The following is a 23,400-nucleotide window of genomic DNA, read 5'->3' on the forward strand; positions in this document are numbered from 1 at the left end:
AGATCTACAGATGTACAGACAAGGGAAGATCTCTAAGATATAAAGTGAGAACGAAGTTATTTTGTGTGTGATACATGTAGTCCCGTCCCATTAATTATTTTTTGACATCAAAACACTATAATCATACATGTAGTGTGTGTGTACATAAGTGTATTTTTTTTTTAAAGTTTCTAAGGACAGAACCTAAATCGTGATGTGGTTCCCTTTGGGAAGGGGGTTGAAATTGGTGGTCAGAAGTACTTTAATTGTTCCACTCCACATATTTTTTATTGTTGAAAATTTTAATCATGGAAGTGTGTTCCTTCATTATTTTCTAAGAACTAGAGTTGCGAGAGCACGTGCTTCATTCCAGAAACTACAAAGGGGCTGCTGGAGATGGTATGAGGGTGGCAGACTGTGAGAGAGAGCCCTATGTCTCAGGTTCAAGTTTAAATGAATTCTGTAGGCTATGCAGAGTTATTGAAGGGTTTAAGCAGAGAAGACAGGGGATCAGATGGGCTTTTCTGATGGTCGCCTCTGGCAGCAGTTGGGGGATGGGAACACGACGGGTGCCTAGTGTGGGTTTATTGGACGGACAGCCCGGGAAATGACTGATTTCGTATGGAAAAGCCTGAGTGTGAAATCACAAATGCCAACTCTTGAGATGATTTTTTTCTCCTTTTCCAAGTCAATTCAGAGAATGTTATGAGTGGCTTTTGGGTAGCTTGAAAAATGAGGAAACTGGATTGGAGACAAGTCAGGAGGCAAATATATCATGCTCCGTATGGCAACGGCTAACAGCCAGATCTTGGTTCCTTGGGGAGGTTTATCACAACCAATATTTTCGTAGTAAACAAAGTGGTAATGTTTGCACATTGTTTACCTAGTAAAGAGAGAGTAGCCTCAAGATTATGCCTATGAAGGGGCACCTGGGTGGCTCAGTGGGTTAAAGCCTCTGCCTTCAGCTCAGGTCATGTTCTCAGGGTCCTGGGATCGAGCCCCACATTGGCCTCTCTGCTCAGCCGGGAGCCTGCTTCCTCCTCTCTCTCTTTGCTTGCCTCTCCATCTACATGTGATCTCTGTCTGTCAAATAAATAAATAAAATTAAAATAAAAAAAGATTATGTCTATGAAAATGCCATCCCACTCATGGCACCCATGTGCTTTCTTCAGTGAAGAGAGGGGGATAGGTACAGGCAGGTTGATTAGAAATCCAGCTGAGGCCAGGACACCCACAGGAAGGTGTCTTACTTGTGACAGGGGTGTTAGAATAGGAGAAAATTTAAAGAACGCCTGTCTGAAGCAAAGGAAGATGGACCCTCTCAAATTTAAAATACCACAGAATTGAGTTGTTCTGACAAAGAGCTTCCCCTCCGCTATTCCCAGGGGATGGAATTCTTGGAACTAACACAACCCTAACGCTGTGGTCACTACCAAGCCGGTCACCTCGCTCAGGATGTGCTGGCAAACTAGAACTCTGGGAACAACAGCAATGAAGTGAACTATGATATTGTGGTTTATGATAAATATAGATTTTGTCTGTGTCCTGTTGTGGCACTGAGTTCCCCCAAATCCTTGGAATTTCCCAAGTGATAGAGTGATAAATGTGAAATGAGCATCTTCCCTTATTCATAGCAAGTCCCTTTCAGCCACACCTGAGTTTATGTTAATGAAGTGACTTTTGGAAAGGACTTAGGAGGCTGGTTGGTTGCCCTGTGATTAGGGAGCTGGAACTTTCACATTTGGTCCCCCCTCTCCAAACCTCTGGGGAGAGGGGAAAGGAACTGAAGGTTGAGTTAATCACCAATGGCCAATGAGTCAAATCAATGATGTCTTGGAAATGAAGCCTCCCTTGCAGAAGGGGCTTCTGAGAGCTTGTGGGTTGGGGAACACATGGGGGGTACTGGGAGAGTGTTGTGTCCCGAGAGGACAAAGGAGATCCGTGCCCCTTTCCCTGTGCTCTGCCTCGTGTGTCTTTTCCATCTGGCTGTCCCTGACTTATATCCCTTTGTAATCAATAACTAATCTAGTAAATAAAATGTTTTCCTGAGTTCTGTGAGCTCCCCTAGCAAATTTTTGGCCCTGGGGAGGGGCAGGGGGACCTCTGATTGAAAGGCAGTTGGTCAGAAGCAAGGAGACAGCTTGGACTTGCCATTAGCCTCTGAAGCGGGGGCAGGCTTGTGGGACTGAGCCCTCACCTGGTGGGATCTGACGCTAACTCCAGGGAGACTCTCAGAATCACGTTAACTGTAGCACTGCCTGAGACTTGCTTGCTGGAAAGCCCCCAGACCTCTGGTGACCAGCAGTGAAGTATTCTGTGAGTCGTGTTGTAGGCGCGGACAGAGACATAAAGCACCGGGAGGAGAAACGCTGAGTTTCACAAACAAACCTTGACTTGTAGTATTTGCCAGTCCACACGGTGTCAACACGTTCACCGTGGTCCGATTTCAAGTCATCGTCAGTTTAAGAAACTGGCTTACAGCATTCCTGAACGTTTACAAATCAGCTTTCCATGAGCTCGTCGAGGTGGTTATCGGCCTGGAAGTTCCCGCAGGTGAAAACTCTCATCATGGATTCTGGTCTAACTTAAAATGGCCGGCCTTCAGTGAGGAGGCATTATTAACTTCTTTCTCTCCTGTATCTTTTCTCTGCTTGCATTCAGGAACTCTTTGTTTGATGGTGCCATAACCGAAATGGTAATAATCCCATTTTATGAATGAGGAAACTGAAATTCAAGAAAAACTGAAATTGTCCAAGATTCTGTACAAGACAGTCCCTCTGCCATTATGAATGAGTCTTCCCCAAAGTCCAAGTGTACTAGTGCCTGGACATCAGCCCCTTCAGCTCAAATGGGGGAACTCACGGGAAGTCAATTTGGTGTGGTGCTCCACAGTCAAAATAGCGTGAGGGGAGGTGTTGCTACAACGATTTAATTCCCCCCTTTTTTTAAAAAAAAGATTTTATTTATTTATTTAGAGAGAGAGCACATGCATGTGAGTGTGGGGGGAGGGGAAGAGAGCAAGGAAGAGAGAGAAATTCCAGCAGACTCCACGGTGAGTGTGGAGCTGGGCGCAGGGCTCTCTACCTCCCAACCCTGAGATCATGACCTGAGCCAAAATCAAGAGTCGGATGTGCTCTACCGACTGAGCCCCCCAAAGATTTAATTCTCACAGCAACATGTTTGTTGTTTATGAAAACACTAAGTGCCCAGTGATTTGTTAAGTGGAAAGTGCTGAACCAAAGCAGTTTTAAGTGCTCATAATCAAGGCCTACGCCATAGATAAGATGTCCCCCAGGTTGGAGACGAGGCCAGAAGTCTGAGGGGATCACTCAGTTACTTGGGTCCTCGGAGCGTGGAAGGGGCTGATCTGCCAACTGTGTCTTTGGAACCCATCACGTTCTATGACATTTCTTCTTTGTCTGCGTCCTTTCTTCTCTACTGGATCACAGCCCCTCTGAGAGGAAGGCCCTCCTCTAGCTCTCCTGTCTTTGGATTTCTACCTTGTCAAAATGAGTTTTGATTTCCAGGAGGTGGTTTTGTCCTGGCCTAGGTAACAGGCTTAGCTAATGCAGTCAACCAAGTGATTCTCACACAAATTTTCAAGCTCTCCACAGGGAGGAACCCAGACAAACCTTTCATAACAGATAAGGCACTTGGAAATTGCCAGCAAGTAGAGAAGATTGTTTACTGCCTTCTCCCTGTTACTGAAAGAGCGGCCTGTAACAAGTGGAGCTTGAAGCATCATCTCTCTGTGGACGGTGACACAAGAGTCTCATCCCTGACTTGGGATGCTGGCTTTAGGCCTGTGCTTGTGAGTCATCTGGTCACCCTGATACTATTCACAGGTTCCATTAGGAATCACTTGCCTGACCTGCTCACGCTTTACTTTCCTGCCTACACCCAGTTGATTCCCTGGCCTCTAATGCCGGGGCTTATTTCTCTGGCTCATGGTCAGTCATTAGCAACCTGCTGGAAAACAGAAGTCAGGCCAGAGCACAGCGAGAGATGGGGAAGGTAGCAGGAGTCGAGCCTGGAGAGGTTCGTGGGGATGGTGTGTCGTATATACCGCCTTGCATTCAGAATTTTTTTCTAATGTGTACATTTGTTTTTACAACTATATTTTTCATTCCTTGGGGGGTGAAACCAGTTCCTTTTCCTCGGAGTGAATAGCAACAGTGAAGAAAGTAAATATTTATCAAATGAAAACAGTGAGGTAAGAGGTGAGAGCTAGCGTAGCCATAACAAACCACTCCACGTATCTGGCCGTCACTTTGATAATCTTAAAAAAAAATGAAGGTTGAGCTAAAAACTCCCCAAAGCAGCAAAGTTGAAGGCAAGGGTCAGTAAAAATTTCCTGTAAATGTCCAGGGAATCTAAACATTTTAGACTTTGCAGCCCATATGGTCTCTGTGGCAACCGTTCAACTTGGCCTTCTGGCAGGATAGCAGGCACAGGCGAGTGAACATGACTGTGTTCCAATAAAACTTTATTTACAAAAATAGGCGACAGGCTGACTCCTGTGCAGGCGAGAGGGCTTGAGTAGGAGGCTTGGACGCCCATGGGTTTGACCCCAGCTTGGACACCAGCTGTGGGGCCTTAGGCAAGTTAATGAATTCTTCCTCTCCTGAGGACGTTCTGTGGTGGAAATCATGATGATGTTAATACAGGAATGGTTGCTGTGGGAATGAGGTGAATCTACGTCCAGTACTCAACCCAGGGCCTTGCGTAGATGTAACTGTGGCTTCCATCTGAACTTCTACGTCTCCAGCTCTAATGTTCAAGGAGTCTAGGAGTCTCCAGATTCTGCTGGTAATTTCAATTCAGGCTTTTCTGAGACATAAGCTGACAGCTCGTACGTGACATTTTTTCTGAGAAACAATAAGCAATTTGAGCGGATTCCTTATCCAAACTTATGCCATGTGGATAGATACAGAGAAGCTTTGGGGACAGTATTCTAAGTAGTTTGGGAGCATTATTTTCTAAAATGCCCAGCCGGCTGGCCTCTGGCCTGCTGTTCCAGGTGGTCTGCACGCCAGGCTGCCTGAGTGTCCCTTCCCTCCCAGGTCCTTCCCTGCCCTCAGCATGTCCACTTACCCCCATGCATCACCTTGGTGTTCTCTCTTAGGTGTTCTTTCTCAAGGCCTCCATCAGAGGCCCTCAGTCTGGCCTCTTGGGTGACAGGAAGCACAGACCTTGCAGGCCAGGTGCACGGCACTGAGGTCAGGGAGCATCATTTTGTTCTAGGCAAGGAGGGGAAACTGAGGCAAGTCCTTCTGACCTGGGGAACCATGAGGGGCAAAGTGATGGTGGTATCACTGAGTTGGGAGGCTATCGTGTAGAGGTTGGGTGTATGTTTTTTGTTTTTAAAAAATTTTATCTCTGCATTTTTTTTTCTTTCTTTTTTTAAAAAATTTATTTGACAGGCAGAGATCACAAGTAGGCAGAGAGGCAGGCAGAGAGAGAGGAGGGGAAGCAGGCTCCCTGCTGAGCAGAGAGCCCGATGTGGGGCTTGATCCCAGGATGCTGGGATCATGACCTGAGCCGAAGGCAGAGGCTTTAACCCCCTGAGCCACGCAGGCATCCCTTATCTATGCATTTGACAGAGATAGAGGGAGAACACAAGTAGGCAGAACAGCGGGCAGAGGGAGAGGGAGAAGCAGGAAGCCTGATGTGGGGCTCGATCCCAGGACCCCGGGTTCATGACCTGAGCCAAAGGCAGCCTCTTAACCTACTGAGCCATCCAGGAACCCCGAGGTTGGGTGTGTAACTCTGAGTTCTAGTTGCCTGGGTATGAATCCTCGTTCCCTGCTCACTAGCTGTGGGACCCTGGGCGAGCGAGTGTCGGTTGGATCTGGGACACAAGACCGCACTAAGGACTAGTTAGGGCTGTCCTAACTAAGGACAGCCCTAACCTAAGGACCTGCTTGATTTCCATCTAAGGACCTGCTTGATTTCCGACGAGTGCCAAGGGGCCTCTTCCCTCTCATTCCAGCTTGCCCAGGACCCCCGATGATCACCTCAGTCCCGGAGATTACATGACCGTTTTGTTGTATGAATGAATGCGTCCGGCTTGATTTCTGACTTGCTTCCCTTAGCATTTACTGGTCATTCCTGTAGTCCTTCTTTCCTTCTGCACTGATGGGGCATCTGCTACGTGCCAGGCCTTATGCCTGGGCTCAGGCCAAAAATAAGACCCGGTAGCTGCCTCCATGGTGTTGCTCACCTAGTTATTTATCCAGACAAGCAAATAATTCCAGAGCAGTGCAAACGAGGCTGTATAGGCAGATGCACAGAGATAGAAGGGTGGCTGGCTCAGTTGACAGAGTCAGGGGGACTTCTGGGAGGAAGCGGCAGTTAGATTTATTTTTTAGTAAGTGAGTGAGAGGTGGACAAGCTGGGGAAGGGCGTTCTAAGCAGAGAGGAAAATATATACCGTGGCTTGAAATACCGTGATTTGCTTAAGGTTTTATAAGTAATTTGCATGACGAGAACACGAGAGCATAGGGTGGAGGGGAGAGTCTGGCGTCCTGGGGTGGGGAGGAAGGAGGGATCGGATAATCAAAGGCCTCATGGACCAGACCAAGTGGCTTGGATTCCTTTATTCTGAGGGCATTGGGGGTCTGTGAAGGGTCCAAGCAGGGAGTGGTGAGTCCCATGGGTCTGATAAGGGGGGGGTCACACTGCCCAGGGGAAACAAGGAAGCCTGAGAATTCCTCAATAAACCCGCTCTATGACCAGTCTAGTCCGAAGCCCAGAGTGTACAGTGTTGTTGTTGCATTCTTTTTTGTTTTTTGGACACACCATAAGAAAATGTCATTTGCACTCCGAAGAGTGTTTTGCCCGGGGCAGAATTGGACGTCGGGCCCAGGCTGCTGTACGGTGACAGGTTGCTGTGTGAAAGGAGGTACTTGGTGTGAATAGGCAATTAACGGTCCCAACTGCTGGATAGGAAACCTGGAACTTGTGCTCCTTCACGACGCGTTTTTCCATTTCCCAAGTTCATAATTGCTCCGTGCACTGCGCTCCCTTGGTGAGCCGCGCAGGGCTTGGGTTCTGTGCAGCTCCCCTGCCCCCGCACCTGTCTGAGTCGGAGGCCGGGAAAGGGCACTTGTGTCCCTTGTCGGGCTCCTTGTCGGGCACCAGGCTGTCCCCCCTCCCGTGGCACGCTGTGGGGCTGCTTGTACCCATGGATGCTTCATAAAGTGGTTGTTTCCAATCTGCAGAAAACAATGCCTCTTTTATTTTACTGATGAGGAACTGAAGAGGGAGGGAGGGAGGAAGGTGACATATACCAACGGCTCCTCTGTGGCAAGTGTTGTGCTCCGTTTACAGTACTCACTGAGTCCTCAGGACAGGGAGAGTATCACCCTATTTAACAGATAAGGAAAATGATGCTCACAGTGGCCGGGGAATCTGCCTCCATTTGTGAAACAAATTGTTGACCCAAATGGGTCTAGAACTCAGGGTACTTTCCAGAGCTTCCCATGGCCTCTTAAAGGCCTGAGGCTGCCATGGGACAAGGCGGGGAGGTGTCCATACTACATTGCATCTTTCAGCCTTTGGGTCCAGAACCAATTCCTTTAGCCTTTGGGGTTTTGATGGGACGTGGCTACTCTCCTGCAGAGGTCACCAAGGACCCAGACAAGATGGAACCAGCACACACACTGTGAGTAGCTTAGCTACGAAAGCATGGTGGGGACACCTGTCATAGGCCACGGAAACATGGGGCTAGGGAGGGAGCAGCTGCCCTCAGAGACCAGTAGCTCCAGGAGGAGGCTGGTCACTGGAGCTACGGCCTTCGATAAAACGTGCAGACACTCAGCCTGCCACCCAGGAGAGAGCTGTGGGAACCCAACCTTCCCCTGACTTCCTCACTTCCTCCAGTCTCCTGCTTGTGATGGGACCCACAGCAGAACCCAGATGGACATGAGAGAGCCACAGAGCCTGTTCATGGATCCGTGGGGCCAGGCCCCCACAGAGCAGAGCAGGGTGAAGGCAGGTGGGGAGTGGGTCTGAAAAGTAGATTCTGTAGTCCCTGGGGTGGGGAGTGACTTCTGTCCTGGGACTTGTCTGGAGAGGGGGTGGGACACAGTATTTGAAGGCCTGTCCTCCTTCTACTCTTTGGCCCCTGTGAGGAGGGAGACCTTTGTTGTGTTGGGCAGTATCTTTCCTTACCCACTATGTTTCACATCCCTGAATTGGTTTTGCCATTCCCTTTCCTAAGGGCATAAGGATAGAAAGAAGGTGGGTTGTTGAAATAGAAAGCAGAGCTGGGGGGCACCTGGGTGGCTCAGTCACTTAAGTGTCTGCCTTTAGCTCAGGTCATGATCCTGGAGTCCTGGTATCGAGCCCCGCATCAGGCTCCCTGCTTAGCAGGGAATCTGCTGCTTCTTTCCCTTGCCTTTTCCCTGGTTCATGCTCACTCTGTCTCTCCCAAATAAATAAATAAATAAATAAATAAATAAAATCTTAAAAAAAAAAAAAGAAAACAGAGCTGGAGTAGCTTTAAATAAATGCATTCTATATAGGGTATCTGTGGTAAGGGTCCTTGTGTCTGCAGAGACACGTGCTGTCATGGTGTCCCTCCCCTTGTGAGGAGAGTCAAGTCTCCCTCTTCGAGGGCTTGCTCAAGGAGAAGGCTAGGCAACCTGGCACTGAGCAAAATTCTCACCTCCTACCTGGGAGGCCCAGCCCTCTCTCAGGATAGGCCCTGTCCAACCAAAAGTGGGCAAAGCTGCTCAAGAGCAGGGCTGTGTCACAGCTGCTATGTTTCTTACGGCAATGGGTGGAGTGGGCTAGCCCTCCTTCCTGCAACCCTGTATTGTGTCAGGGGGAATGTCACATGCTTATCAAATTGTGTCCGTGGTCCTCCCAACACATAGGGAGACTACATTTCCCAGTTTCCCTTGTAGCTTGAGTAGGGCCATGTGACTAAGTTCTGGCCAATAGGATGTGGGGAGAATGATGTATGCTACTTCCTGGACTGGCCTGAATTCTAAGAACCTGGATCCCTGAGTCACTCACTGTTTAGAGGGGAGTCACCAAGGAGATTAATCTTGGCATTGAACTGTGATGCAAGAGAGAAATAAATCTTTCTTACATTAAGCCCCCAAGATTTGGGGGTTGATTGTTACAGCAATTAGCTTTCATTAACTTCACTAATATACCATCCTCCTCCTAGTCATTGGTTATATTTCCTCTCATTATACCTATTGATGTTGCCCCAAAGGAATGTTAACGTTGTTGAAAACTGACCTCTGTGTTCTGGAGCCAAAATATGTAACTCAAAGAGTTTGGGTATAAAGAAAGAGGCTAGTTTATTACTTTACAGGGCAAAGGAGGCTCATCAGGAGAGGGCCTTTAAAAATACTTCAAGCTAGGGGCTCCTGGGTGACTCAGTGGTTTAAGCCTCTGCCTTCGGCTCAGGTCATGATCTCAGGGTCCTGGGATCGAGTCCCGAATTGGGCTCTCTGCTCAGCAGGGAGTCTGCTTCCCTCTCTCTCTCTCTGCCTGACTCTCTGCTTACTTGTGATCTCTGTCAAATAAATAAATAAAATCTTTAAAAAAAAAATACTGCAAGCCCGCCCTCGAGGAAGGGGCTGGGGGGTTTTATAGAGAAATACAGGATCTAGCTGGTTTTGATAGAAATTGTATACCTACAACCAGCCTCATTCTTCATGTCTTGAGGGTGGTAGCAGGTTTCTGAAACAAAAGATTGAGAAGGGAGAGGGCAGTTTTGCAGAAGAGAGGAAGAAGATGACTTAGTTTAAAATCTAGCTTCCAGAAAGCATTAGTACAGCCATTTTGATTTTTGTTCAACTTTATGCTTTTAAGCAGTTTCATTAATAAGCCCTGAAATGGAAGTATTTGGGGGGGGGTGGTGAGGGGGTGGGATATCTACTTTGTGTGTGGAGAGATAGCACCTCTATTTTGGGGTTCCAGTTTTAGGGGAAGATGAAAGTGACATTTTTTATAGGTTTTAAAAAAATATGCTAGGCATTTTCACACATGTTAATTCACTTAATCCTTTCAATATCATGAGAGTTAGATATTATTTAGTATTCATGATTCCTGTTTTGCATGAGAAGGCACTGTGGCTCAAAGAAATTAAATAACTCCTATCATCTCACAGCTGGGAAGCTGTCAAGTTACTAATAATCTGGAGGGAGAGAGATGACCCTCAGGGGGAACAACAGAAGACTTTCAAAATGGCATCTGAAGAAGACCAAGGCAGTGAGGAAAGGCATTATCTGCTCATGCAGAGGGGGCCCAGAGCCAAAGAGCTGTGAGAATTCATAGGACTTCACCAAGCATTAGCAGATCACATGTGTTCTCAGGGAAAACACTCAAAGAGAATAGAAGGTGATGGCCTCCTGTCTCGAATGAGAATGCTGAAATTCATAGAGGTCATCTGTCGTGTCCAGGGGGATGTGGCCGGTAAGCACTGGGATTTGAACTTGTGCTTGACGCCTTTGGTCTTTTTCTCTACTGATGATTGAAGGTGGTCAATCCCTAACTAGGGATTGAGTGGTCAGTCCCTAATCAAAACTTGTAGAATCATTTGGGCTCAATTTTATAAATAATTTACAATGTAGCCACATTTCAACACGAGGGGAACCATGCTTGGGGTAGGAGCTTGGGTCTGAATCTCTGATGGGTGGGGGGAGCTGGTACATAAAGGTTCCCAGTTCTGACAAATCTCTCCACTCAAATGAAGTCATACCTTCACATTGCGATTGCTAATATTTTTCATCCTCGGTCTAAGAACTATCAATAGCAACTGCTGACCTTAATTATATTTTCCCCCAGAGTTACTAATTTTATAGCTGGTGCCCAAGGAGGGTCCAACAAGGTACATGTTCTTCTTCGCTTTTGCATGGGCAGAAGTGTGGGTTCTGGGGGTGGGGACGAAGTAACTAGTTATTTCTTAAGGTTTCCGGTGCTCAGGGTCACCAGATTTCTCCTGTTTTTCACCAAATTCTACTATCCTCCTGAGCTTCCCCGAGGGTCACCAATTCTCCCCAACTCTAGCTTTTCTGGGAAGCCACTCCAGCGAGGGTTAAGCCGTTTGGGTTCCTGGAATGGGGCCGTTTCTAACGCTTTCTCCTTGTCAGTGCCCAGTCTCCTTTTGAAAAGATTTATTATCAATTTTTCATCCTCGGCTTCAGCTTGGGCTTTTGACAGATCCTTAGTTATTTCCACACTTTTGGACACTGCAGGAAGGAGTCTGGGTTCTCTTTGTTGCTGGGCTTCTCACTATAATTGGTTTGGGTCTTTAATCACGCAAACTTTTCCTCTGAATAATTCTGCAGCAAGAGTGTGGAAGATGGCGTCAGCGGTTTGACAGTTGTTTTAATTCACTAGAAAAACAAAACAGTTGCCCTGAGCGCCCATGATTTCTCCTGTCTATCTCTGGTTCGGGAAAGAAAATTGGAAATGGCGTGGTCGAGCTGCCCACTGCTAGTTCAAACTCAGGCTGGGGGGCTCTGGGACACAGCGCTGCAGGGAGAATGAGCTCACTTCTCTTTGCCCTGAGGATGGTAACATGCTGGGGGTGGGGGATGGGGGGATTGTCGCTGTCTGTCTATACTAGCAATCTCCTCAGTCCCAGAGGATCCTGGTCGGGGGAGGGAATCTGAAGCTCCAGGGACAGAGGGAGGGAGATTCTAGGGTAAAGTGTGGAATCCCAGAGGATCCTGGTCGGGGGAGGGAATCTGAAGCTCCAGGGACAGAGGGAGGGAGATTCTAGGGTAAAGTGTGGAACAGAGAGAACTAGGTTTGAATTCTGGCTTTGCCACTTCCTCAGAATAGGCTGTTGAGCAAGTTACTTACACATTTTGAGGCTCTGTTTGGCTCACTGTGCTTGGGGCCAGCATGTGTTTATACTACAGAAGACCATTGGAGGATTGACGAAAATAATGCCAGGAGAGGGCTTAGCACAATGTCTGGCACAGAGGAGGTGTTCAGTGACGATCAGACATTGCTCTCCACTGTGTTTTCCCATCAACCAAGTGATGCCACAGTGTTGGGCTTCAATAAGCCTGGTGCACAGCTCAGAGGCTGACTATTAATTCTACGCCTCTCTGTAATTCCCTCCTCCATCAAGCAGGCGTCTCCATCCCTAGCCTTGCTCGTCCTGAGCTTTGGGCTTTGGTGTCTCCTCCTCTTCCTCCTCCTTTCCACCACCTCACCTTCCTCTGAATTTGAAGTGAAACCGATATCACTTAACATGAACCATTTTTTTAAAAAGATTTTATTTATTTATTTGCAAGAGAAAGAGTGAAAGCGAGAGAGCTCACAGAGGGAGAAGGGGAAACTGACTCCCCACTGAGCAGGGAGCCCGATGTAGGGCTCCAACCCAGGACCCCAGGATCCTGACCTGAACCAAAGGCAGACGCTTAAACCACTGAGCCACTCTGCGCACGGCGCTTAAACCACTGAGCGCACCACTGAACCATTTTAAAGTGAACACTTCAGTGGCATTTGGCACATTCACAATATTGCACAACCACTCCTCTATCTCGTTCAAAACCTTTGATCACCCCTAAAGAAAGTCCTGTACCTGTTGAGCTGTTGCTCCCTATTTCCTCTGCCCTCTTCCCCAAGTCCCTGGTAGCCACCAATCTGTGTTTTGTCTCTATGGATTTACTTAATCTGGGTATTGCATCTAAATGAAATACATAGCCTTCTGTGTCTGGCTTCCTTCCCTTAGCATAATGTTTTCAAGTTTCCCTGTTGTAGTAGGGTGGATCAGTACTTCATTACTTTTTACAAAGGAATAATGTTTCATTCTTTCATTATATGGATATACCACCTATTGTTTATCCATTCATCCACTGCTGGGGAATTGGGCCGTATATGCCTCTTGGCTATTGTGAATAGTGCTGCTGTGAGCTGCGTGCCCATATACTTGTTTGCGTCTCTGTTCTCAGTTCTTTGGGGGTATGTAGTGGTTACCTATTCTAATTCAGCTATGCTGTGCTTTTCTGACATTTTCTGTGAGGCACCACGACAGAGAGGTGAGATGCAAGGGTTCCTGCAGGGCCAGGCTCTCTCCTCGGCTACTTACTGGTTGAGTGAGGAGCTTGGCTTCTCGGCACCTCTGGTTTCCCTTCTGTAAAATGGAGTCGTAACCACAGTTCCTCCTTTACGGCAGTTTTGCAACATTGCACTGGACCCATGCCCACAGAGCCCATAGTCTGTGTTCGTCACTGGTCGCTCTAGGTATCATTATTGGTCTCTCCCTCCACTGTTTCCTACCTGGTGTCTCGTCTTTGATCCCCACTTGTTTAGGGTCTCCCAACATCTCCTGGACCCCAGTGGCTGAAGTTTCTTCCTGGGCAAGGTGGCTGAGTTACTGGGCTCTCCCTTTAACCCTGGGAGTCTGAGGACCCAAGAAGTCTAGGACTCTGAAGCAGGAAGAAGCTTCAGAGGAGCGAGCCTTTCAGCATATTCCTCCCTGATCCATAGGAATCTGAAGTCGCCTTCTTCCTTCCTGCTGAAGTCCCCCAGTTCTATGGCTCTGTTGTATTATTCCAGATCCCATATGACTGTCTTCTCTCTAGAGGAGGTGCCCTTCCTCAGAGCTGCCAGGTGACTCATAACTTTTCCCCCTTCTGGTCATATTCCTGCTCATGGAATGGCTTCTTATTGCTTCTTACATTAAGACTGTTTCTCTACAACCCAATGAAGCAGGTAGCTCTCTTCCCATTTTATTTCAGAAGAGTGCCCTCTTTTTTTTTGGGATGAGAAATACTAAACTCGGAGGCACAAGGTAAATGTCAGGGTCACCAGCGAGTGAACTGCAGAGCTCAGATTTAAACACTCTAGCCGGGCCCAGGAGCACCTGCTCCTTCAGGTTTGCACACTGCCAACCACCCTGGCTTCCTGATACCAAACCCAGCTGATTTTTCCTTCGTCCATTTTCATCTGGTCTGTACTAAGCCAGTGACGTTTCATCATGCTGAGAGCACCTGCCAGGCTTGTTCTAGCCCCAGATCTTAGTCCCAGCTGTTCTGCTTATCTAGAATACCATACCTCCCACCTATGCCAATCCTGCCACCTGGCAGGCCTAATTCAAATCCCTCTTCCTTCACTAAAGTTTCCCACTGAGCTTTCCAATCAAGATGTTGTTCTTCATTTTGGAATCTCCTATCACTCTTAAAGTTGCTGTCTTTCCGGGCTTCTGCTATCACAAGCATTGCCTTTGTGTGAATTACAAGAAAGCATTCATTCCCTCTAAGCTACTGAATTGCAAAAAGATGTCCCCTGTCACCCTTTCAGCTGAGCACTTTTGTGCAGTGTACAGACTGTACAACCTCATTTGGCCACCTTGCCTATCTGACAATTTCAAGAATGATTATCTTCTAAGTGTAAAAATATTCCCAAGTCACAGAGATGACAAGAGTTCCACATTCATTTGCTGTTTCTCACAATTAGATTTTAAACTTTTGAGGGTAACAACCATAGTTATCCTCCTGTTTCCCCCACTGTGCTCTGTCCAGAGCCAGCTGTGTAGTTGGTGCTAAGACCTCAGTGTCCAGCCAATGAAGTGACTCAGCAAGTGTTGTGTCAGTCCTTGGCTCTGAAGGAACCCAGCAAAACTCTCGCAGGTAAGATTTGACTGACACCTATAGGTGACCTTGGGGGACTCTGTCCCACTCCAGCCCATTTCTCAGCTTTGGAACATATCCAACCTATTCCTTCAAGCTCCTGCCTTTCTGGAATGCTGCTCCTTCTCTGTTTGACCAGACACACTTGGAGACTTGTCAGCTCAGACATCCCCTCCTCAGGGAGCCTTCTCTCCCAGAAGCCTCTACTGAAATCAACTTCTCCCTCCTTCAGTTCCCCAAGTGGTCTTTCCTTTCTAACCCCCCATTCCCAGTTCTTCAAAGTGCTTCTTCAGAAGCAGCTCAAGTGTTCATTTCTGAATTATGTTGGCATCTGGGCGGTGTATCCCAAAATATTCAAGAACCTCTTCTCCGCTTCTGTCCTAGGTGTTTCTGAGGACTGGACCCGTGCCTGGCTCTCAGTGGCTGTTGCATCAGCGGCCACCCGGGCCCCTGGCTGCACATGTTTTCCAGCAGCATGCTTCTCTTCACAGCAACAGAAACATTTGCATCCCTCGATTAGCATTGCCTGACACTTGGTTGACACGTTTCCCAAGCTTTTTCTCACCCCTTCTCTGGTTTTGTTTTCACAACTTGTAGGAGATGAGAAAAGAGATGATTATTTCCATTTCACTCATGAGGCACCTTCCATCGGGGAGACAGACATCTCATTGTCTGGTGACGGGGGCCTGCTGCCACTCGCTCGCTGGGGTGTCGAGAGCTCAGTGGACCACTGGGGAGTGGTAACAGCATGGTTTTAGTTTCATCCTCTTAACTCTTGCCTGAAGTTAAGCATTCGTTATCCTTCAAATTCCCACTGCATGTGAGCCCTGAGGTCCGGTGGCTGACAGGGTGTGAGGATTGAGTATCCTTGTCAACTCCAAGATCTTGTGAGTACAGCTCACCGGAGTGATGTCAGAACCCCATATCCCGGGTGTCCAAAGGGGTCCTGCTTTTCTTTCACCCAGTCTCTATTCAATCACTCTTTTGGAGTAGCTCTTCCAGGGGCAGGCAGCCTAGAGCCTGTATTTGGGACTGTTTGGCAAATGCCTTGATATAGCATGGCAGGTCTGTGTCTCGGCTGACATAGGCACTTTTAGAACCACCCATGCTTGGCATCTTTATAAGTTACTCCCAGATGTCTCTGATGGGCAGCCGACATCGAGAATGGTTCTCAATGGCCTGGCCTCGTAATCAGAGACTCTGCTTGAACCAGGGGATGGGAGCCATTAGCTGGCTCTGTGCCATGGGTGCCATATAAAGAAAAATGACAGTGGTCTCCATGGGAAGATCCCTTCCATTCTAGACCAGCCGAGAGCAGATTCACTTGATGCTTGTCTGGGATCCCTCTTTGCTAGCACTGCTCAACAACAGTGTGATCTAGGCCAAATTTACATCTCTGATTAACTCGTTTATCTACGGAACAAAGCCATGAACTACATGGTAGAACCTCTGTGGCACCAAATAAAAGAAAAAGAATATATGGAAAGTATACGTGAAAGAACCTGGGACCACGCTCAGTGTGTCCCTAGCACAGAGGAGGAACTCACCTGCCCTGATCTGAAAAGCATCACATATTATCCTGCCTCTCATAGGAAAATTCTACATATCAAACAATCACCTTTTTTGAGGACCTTCTATTTACAAAGAATTATGATAGGATTTAACTTTTTTTTCTTTCTGTGCATAGGAAGGAGAGATGGAAAGATGAATGAAGGGGTCATGTTAGAGAGTGTCCGCCTGGCGTAGGCAGACAGGAAAAGAGGGAACCACATGGAGTTCTATCTCTGTAACACACATCAATTTCTGCATTTATATTCCTGCTATATAGAAATCCATATTTCTGCTCTATAGTAGAATGTAGTAAAGGATAATCAGAGATAAAATCAATAGGCTGTGTGGGGGTGCCTGGGTGGCTCAGTTAGTTAAGCAACTGACTGTTGGTTTGGGCTCAGGTCATGAGATTGAGCCCTGCTTCAGGGTTCATGCTTGACGAGGCGTCTGAGAGTCTTTCCCTCTTCCTCTCCCCTCCCCCTGCTCTGGCATGTACTCTCTCTCTCTTTCACATAAATAAATTAATTAAATATTTTTAAAAAATCAGTAAGTAATGTGAGCTCAGGGCAAGGATAAAACAGTTTTCCTTGGGGAGACGGGGGATGCCACGGTGGGGTGACATTTGAGCTGGGTTTCTTGAAAGGTGTGCATTTCAGCAGGTGAGGAAGAACCAGAAAGAGCATTCCAAGACGAGGGATGACCCAGATGGAGGCTGGGAGGGTGAGGAAGGAATTTGCAGGCATCTGTTGAGAATCCATTAAGGGAGGGCTTTGCCTGCCTTGCTAAGGAATTTGAACCTTTAACCTGAAAATGAGTGAGGACTGTTGGAAGGTTGCATCTTGGAGATAGGCTCCAGTTGGAGCTTTTGGTTCACCGATCCTAAAGCAGGCTGGGAATGTGACACGATGCTCAGTGTCTTCCTCCCCACCCTGGCCCATGGCAGACTCTTTCTGAGGGGCAGCCGAGTCTACTTCCCGGCTTCTGCTTTCTAGCCTGGGGTCCGGGTATGGCATACAGATCCTGTCCTTTTGCATCATTCCTGGAATCTGTTTCTTTATCAAATTAGTTTTAGAGTGCTACCCCATTGGATTATCTACTTAGCTTTGTGTTTTGGTGTGTCTCCTGGAAAGTGTCTTAGATTATCTGCTCCTCCCACCGCACCCCATTTATCCTAAACTTCCCACAATCTTTATCCAGGGTGGACTCGTATGCCCCCGATCTGAAAGCAGTCTGGATATTTGTTTTGGTGCATCTTGGCCTGGGGTGGTTAGCTTGTGTGCAGACTGGAGGCAGGAGGACCTGCTGGGTGTAAGTGTGGGTTGAGATGATTATGGCCAGGACCAGGGCTTGTCACGGGCCTGCCGGGGTGCAGGGAGGGAGCGCTGCATGGGAAAAGACACCATGACATCAGAACCAACAGCGCTGTAATTTGCCTATGACTTCATTATGCATCCAGCTTATCTCGCTGAACATCTGGTCTCCTGTCTCACCACTTGTTTTCATTTGTTCACTGTGGTCTGAAGTCTTGAAAATATTACCTACAATCGGAGTCATCAGGACTGGTGACCTGGGGTGGGTTCTGGAGGGTTGGTGTCAAGCCCTTATTTTATTTTATTTTTTTTTTTAATTTAATTTTTTTTATAAACATATAATGTATTATTATAAGCCCTAGGGGTACAGGTCTGTGAGTTGCCAGGTTTACACACTTCACAGCACTCACCATGGCACATACCCTCCCCAATGTCCATAAAGCCCTTATTTTAAGTCCTGATATTTCTTTTATGAAAAACAGGGAGATTTGTTATTCAAACATCAGACCCGTTAACTAAGACCTGGGGCAGGAGGAGGGGACAAGGAGACATTCTCAGACCATCCAAAACAAGGACTATGCATAGAGATTGGGATGTGATTTTGAAAACAGAAGTCCATTAGGTAAGGCTGACCTCTGGGCTCCCGTGGACCCACCTGACAAGGTGAGCCCTTCCCTGAGCAGGCCCTTCAGACAGGGATGTGGTTCCCAATGTCGCTGCACATTGGAATCCTCCAGGGATTTTTCTCAAAACACAGACAGTTGGCTGTCACCCCGACATTCTGACTTCAGCGGTATGCAACACAGCCTGGGCTCTGGGGTTTTTAAAACATCCCAGGGGAGTCTAATGTGTAGCAAAGTTTGGGAGCCTCTAGAGTAGGGGGGAGTAGGAACGAGCACACTTGAGCCAGCACCAGAATCAGCAGGAGGACTCCTGTAAAAACACACACGGCTGGGCCCCACCCCGGAGCCCCGTCTAAGAATGCACGTTTCTCTCCAGTTTCCCAGTGATGCTGACAGAGCCACACTCTTCAGAGCCACTGGCCTAAGAGAGCTGGGTCTGGCTTTGCCGTTAGGAGCTGTGCGACCCTGAGCATGTCCCTCAGTCTTCAGAAGGACGGTTCCTGCTTTTATAACGTGAGGCAGCCATGATGATTAGCTCGTGGGTCTCTGTGCGTGAAGCGAGATGATATTTGCAAGTTGCTGAACCCGGGGCTTGGCCCATAGAACCCGTGCAAACCATTATCGGTGTGTTTTTGTAGGTTCCCTCATGTCAGCTGGTGAGTGATGTCCATGTGAGCCTCTGCCCCTGTGTGTCCCATTTTCAGGCTGTCTGGAAAAGGAAAACTGTTACTCTCAGGGTCTAGGAGTGCTCTGGGGTGGGGAGGGGGGCGTCCAGCAAGGTAGGGGCTCACACTGGGGGTGTACTTAGGCCCATGGTGTTCAATGATTGTCAGCTGGGCCCTTCAGCCGAAGCTGGACGGGTACCAGCTGGATGGAGGCCTGCACTCCTGCCCAAACTCCACGTCACTCACTTTCTGGCCTGTCTAGTGTGGCGAGTGGTGGTCGTCCTGGCGTTACCATGGAAACCAAACAGCTACCAAGGGACGTGAGAACCTGCTCTAAATGGTGTTAGAAACCACGCTGTGTGTCCCCGAGGCGGGCATGGGGGATCGCCACGCCATGTCCTCCCTTTTTCTCGTGCAATTTGCCCGGCGTTCTCTTCTGTGTATATTTACTTCCCCTCCCGTTTTGCTGAGGAGGGAACTGAGGCACGGCATGCACATCCCTGCTCATTGTAGGTGGACAGGATGCCCATGTCAGCCTGCTACTTTGAGGGCCAAGCCGGCACTGTGTTCATCCCCTTTCTGAATGTCACATGGAGAAATGGACTTTCCTTCCTTAATGGCTTTACTGGGTCAACTCTCAGGAACTTTTTGATACATATAAAATTTCTATGTTTTGTTTTTTTTTTTTAGCGTGGTATAAATCTGGTAAACCATACTACCCACATGGTTTGAGGGCAAAGTGCCCTAATTTCCATTTTATAGTTTGGGCGACGCAGGGGATGGGGAGAAGACATGTTCAGGATCGGCCCAGGAAGTGAGAGACTGGCTAGCTCACTCCATTTCCAGTTCTGTTTGGCCAGAGTGAAATTCTGGCCATGCTCCGAGGGGTGTCACTCCCCTGACACACTCCCAGGAGGGTCAGCCTGGGTTTTCTTCTGTTCTCCCTGGACTGAGACCTGAATGAGACCTGAATGAGAGAGAGAGAGTTAGGGAATGACTGTAGAGAGGCCATGGGAGGTGGTTGTGGCCAAGTTATTCCTAGATAAGGGCCCCATCCCCCCATCCCTCCAGGGGAGTTATTTTGCCTCACAGAGGATGCTAGTAACAGAACAGAGCCTAGACACCCAGCCCCTGCCTGCTTTCCTCACTGGGGTTCCTTTCCCTGTGCCCTAATATGCGCAGGCATTTACCTATGCCCAGACTACTGGATATCCGTTACTCTCCTTTGATATTAATTGATGGATTTGTTTTGACTGATGCCACACCCTTCCTGGAGAGGGGGGTAGGATATGGTCCACAAAACCCTGCCCACGTGAGCCGCACATGTGACCTATAAGCACCACATACAGAACAGTCACTGGTGTTGGGCTGACTGCATTTAAGCCTCACAACTCATGGGGGCAGTGATTAGCCTCCCTGTGCCCAGATCAGCAAATAAAGTGACTTGCCTAGGAGGACACAGCAAGCAGCAGGCAAGTGGCAGAGTGAAGGTTTAAAGCTAGGTTTGGTTGATTTCCCAATATTCTTCAGCCACTGTACTACATCTCTGCCTGACTTGTAGGCTCAGGAAGATTCTGTCTTGGGGAGAAAGCAGCAAGCCACACAGAGGAAGACTGCCCCCTGTCCACCCTGAACTTTTGCAGACAGATCTGATGTTCTGCAAAAATATAGTTGCTCAGAAATTGGCTCCTAGAGCATCACGACGAAGGCCATCCTCTAACTCATGTTGGTGCAAAAAGTGAAAACACTTCAATTACGTGTATTATTTCAAATATGAAGCATTTGGTTATTTGATCTTTTTTTTCCCCCCCATCATCAATATGACTAATGTGTCACTTGTCTGAAGTTTCCCGTTCACGCAGACCCTGCCTGCCTGCACGCTTCCCTCTTTCAGGGGACCGTGACAGAAAGGAGAGATGGAAGTTTATTTTTAATTTGGCCACCGATCGAACATCGAAATCTTCCCTTCCAGCAGCTGAGCCTCTGTGTTTTCTCACCAGGGTATTAATTACCTGGTTCTGGGAACGGCCAGCCGGGCAGTTCCCGTGGCTCTGCAGCCCCAGCGGCCACAGCACCGCGGCTCGTGGACGCAGCAGGACTCAGAGGCTTCGGCAGGGAGCCTCCTCCTCCTCAAAAAACCACGACACAGGTATGGGCTAACTTGTTAAACACATTTATTGATTTCTTGACAGTAACCAAACACAGTGAGTGACCATTATAAACAAGGAAAGAAAGGCATTCGTTTGTATTTTGTGAGATCCGGCTGCACCTGGAGAGAAAAGACACCCCCTTCCCAGGAATTTACAAGGCAAAGTGCATTCCTTCAAGGGAGCATCACAGGGGTGGGAGGGGAATGGCAGTTTTGAAACGCAAGAAATCTGTCGCCTGCTGTCTCAGGCGGAAGCTCACCTTGTATGAATGATCGAGCCATGGAGTGGAATTAAAAGTTATACTTGCTTAGCAAATGCATTCCTGATTGCCACAAACTCAGTCAAAACTGGCTGCAAATGAACAGAACATGTAGATGAAGGAACAAGTGAAATCAAAGAATGCAGTTGTAATGGAATCAGGGCTTCGCCTGTAAGGAAGGAGAACAGACCAAAGGCGGAAAAATGAAATTAACTCGTTAAACACATTTATTGAGCTGTTAACAATAACCAAACACAATGTATGACCTTTGGAAAACAAGAAACAGTGAATGGATCGATTCTGATCTTGGCAAATCCTACTACAGATATGTGACGAAGAGGGGGAAATAATTCCATTTCTTTATAGTCTGCAGTGATATATATACAATGTGTATCTCTTCAAGGTCTGTCCTTTTCTTTTTATTTTTTTGGGGGGAGTAAACAGAAGAATAAGTGTCCTTGGCCAACTTTATCCTGGTTCACCTGTCACCAGAGGATCCTAGGACACCACCCGAGATAACTTGATGCCAAGAACAAAGTCCGCTTGATGCTGTCGGAGCTGTGTTTTCTCCTCTCTCTCTTTTGGAAGAATTTTGTATGTACAAAGGCTGAAAAGTCTCATTGGGTAGATTTATTAGTTCAGGAAAACAGTATCAAAATTGTAATCAGGTTAATTGGTTGTTTTCTTCTAATACCTCTTTTGAACGAGCCTGTATTTTCTGAAACTTGACTTCCCATCCTGGAGGCCACGTGAGTTTGTCTATGTGTAGATATGTTGGCATGTGTGCCCCTGTGTGTGTGTGTGTGTGTCTGAGTGTGTGGAAGAGATGTGTTCCTCTGCCATGGTTTTGCAGATACTTTTCATGAAGAAAGGGCCAATCCAAAGAGTGAATGAGGCTTGAGGGAGAAAGGGAGAGAGAAGAAAGAGGGGGGCATTCTAGGTTACATCAATTCAAAGTTGTAGTATTTCTTCTTGAGATTCTTCTTGGTCTCGTTCCCTACTTGAGGAGCCATTCATTTACTGGAAGGAGAGAGAAAGGAAAACACACACACAAATAACACAAAACAAGGCATAGTTGAATTAATACGCACAAAGTATAGGGGGCTTACTTGCCTAGGAGGACACAGCAAGCAGCAGGCAAGTGCAGAGTGAAGGTTTAAAGCTAGGTTTTGTCAATTTCCCAATATTCTTCAGCCACTATACTACACCACTGCCTGTCCCAAAGGGGACGGGACTGTTCTGTAAATTCTGAGTATGTGTCCCAACCACCCACTCTGCTTCCTCATAAACCTCTAGGCCCGACCCATCCCATAGGGTTGTTACTGGTCACAGGTGGCTACCATAAATTCAAATTAATTAAAATGAAAACTAAAAATTTAGTTGTGTTGCTTACTAGCCACTCTTCAAATGTCTGATAGCCACATGTGGTCGCGACCATATACTGAACAATGTAGATATAGAACATTTCCAGAGTTGTAGAAAGTTCCAGTGGATGGCAGTGCTTTAGATGAGGGGACAGATGACAGCCCACAGACCAAATACAGCCTGTGATCTGCTGTTGGGGACTGGCCACACCCAATCATTTTCATATTGTCTATGGCTGCTTTCACTCTACAACATAAAAATGTAGCAGAGACTATATGACTCAAAAGCCCAAAGTGTTTACCAATTGCCCCTTATAGAAAAATTCTGCTACCCCTGCTCTAGACTGTGACCTCTGCATGGAGGGGGCCCTATCTGTCTTCATCCCCACTATATTCCCATCACTTAGCTAAGTGCCTGGCTAGGCTCATCATAACTACATGTTGAAAAAAGGGAAGGCTCAATGAAAGGCGTCTTTTTCTGGTAGTTCTGGCAGGAAGGGAACAGACAATTATAGTTTTGACACTTTGCATGTGTCTGACAGAGAAAAAAGAAAGAAGGAGATGCAGGGGAAGCAGGAGAGATAAAGTAGGGAACCAACGGGCAGCTGTCTGGTAACATCCATAGCCCCCATATTTGGTTGGCACATTATTGTTACAAAGGGCTTCCCCATCCAGGCTCTCATTTGCTCCTTGTGAGTCATGAAGTAGACGGTATAAAGACCGTCATGAAAGAAACCAGGTCCAGAGGGGAAATGACTTGGCTGGGTATACATGGCTTGGTAATGACAGAACCAGGCCAGGAGCTCAGATGTGTGGATTCCTTGTTGAAGATATCTCCATGACTCTGCTCTACCTCCATCTTCCTTTCTATGTTGAGATTTTACCAG

The 23,400-nt window shown here is 47.5% G+C and overlaps 1 protein-coding gene across 1 annotated transcript in view; it reads right to left on the reverse strand.

Annotated features, from left to right (window-relative positions):
- Window positions 1-20,897: 20,897 nt before the first annotated feature.
- Window positions 20,898-23,400, reverse strand: part of CA10 (carbonic anhydrase 10) — a 500,008-nt gene continuing 497,505 nt past the window's right edge. Inside the window, exon 9 of the mRNA XM_013062665.2 lies at window positions 20,898-22,169. Within this exon, the coding sequence (XP_012918119.1) occupies window positions 22,147-22,169 (23 nt within the window). The 3' untranslated portion in view covers window positions 20,898-22,146. The remainder of the gene's footprint in view (window positions 22,170-23,400) is intronic.

Source organism: Mustela putorius, unplaced genomic scaffold (assembly GCF_011764305.1).
Source record: "Mustela putorius furo isolate JIRA1106 unplaced genomic scaffold, ASM1176430v1.1 tig00003962_pilon_pilon_pilon, whole genome shotgun sequence".
Taxonomy (NCBI): Eukaryota; Metazoa; Chordata; class Mammalia; order Carnivora; family Mustelidae; genus Mustela; species Mustela putorius.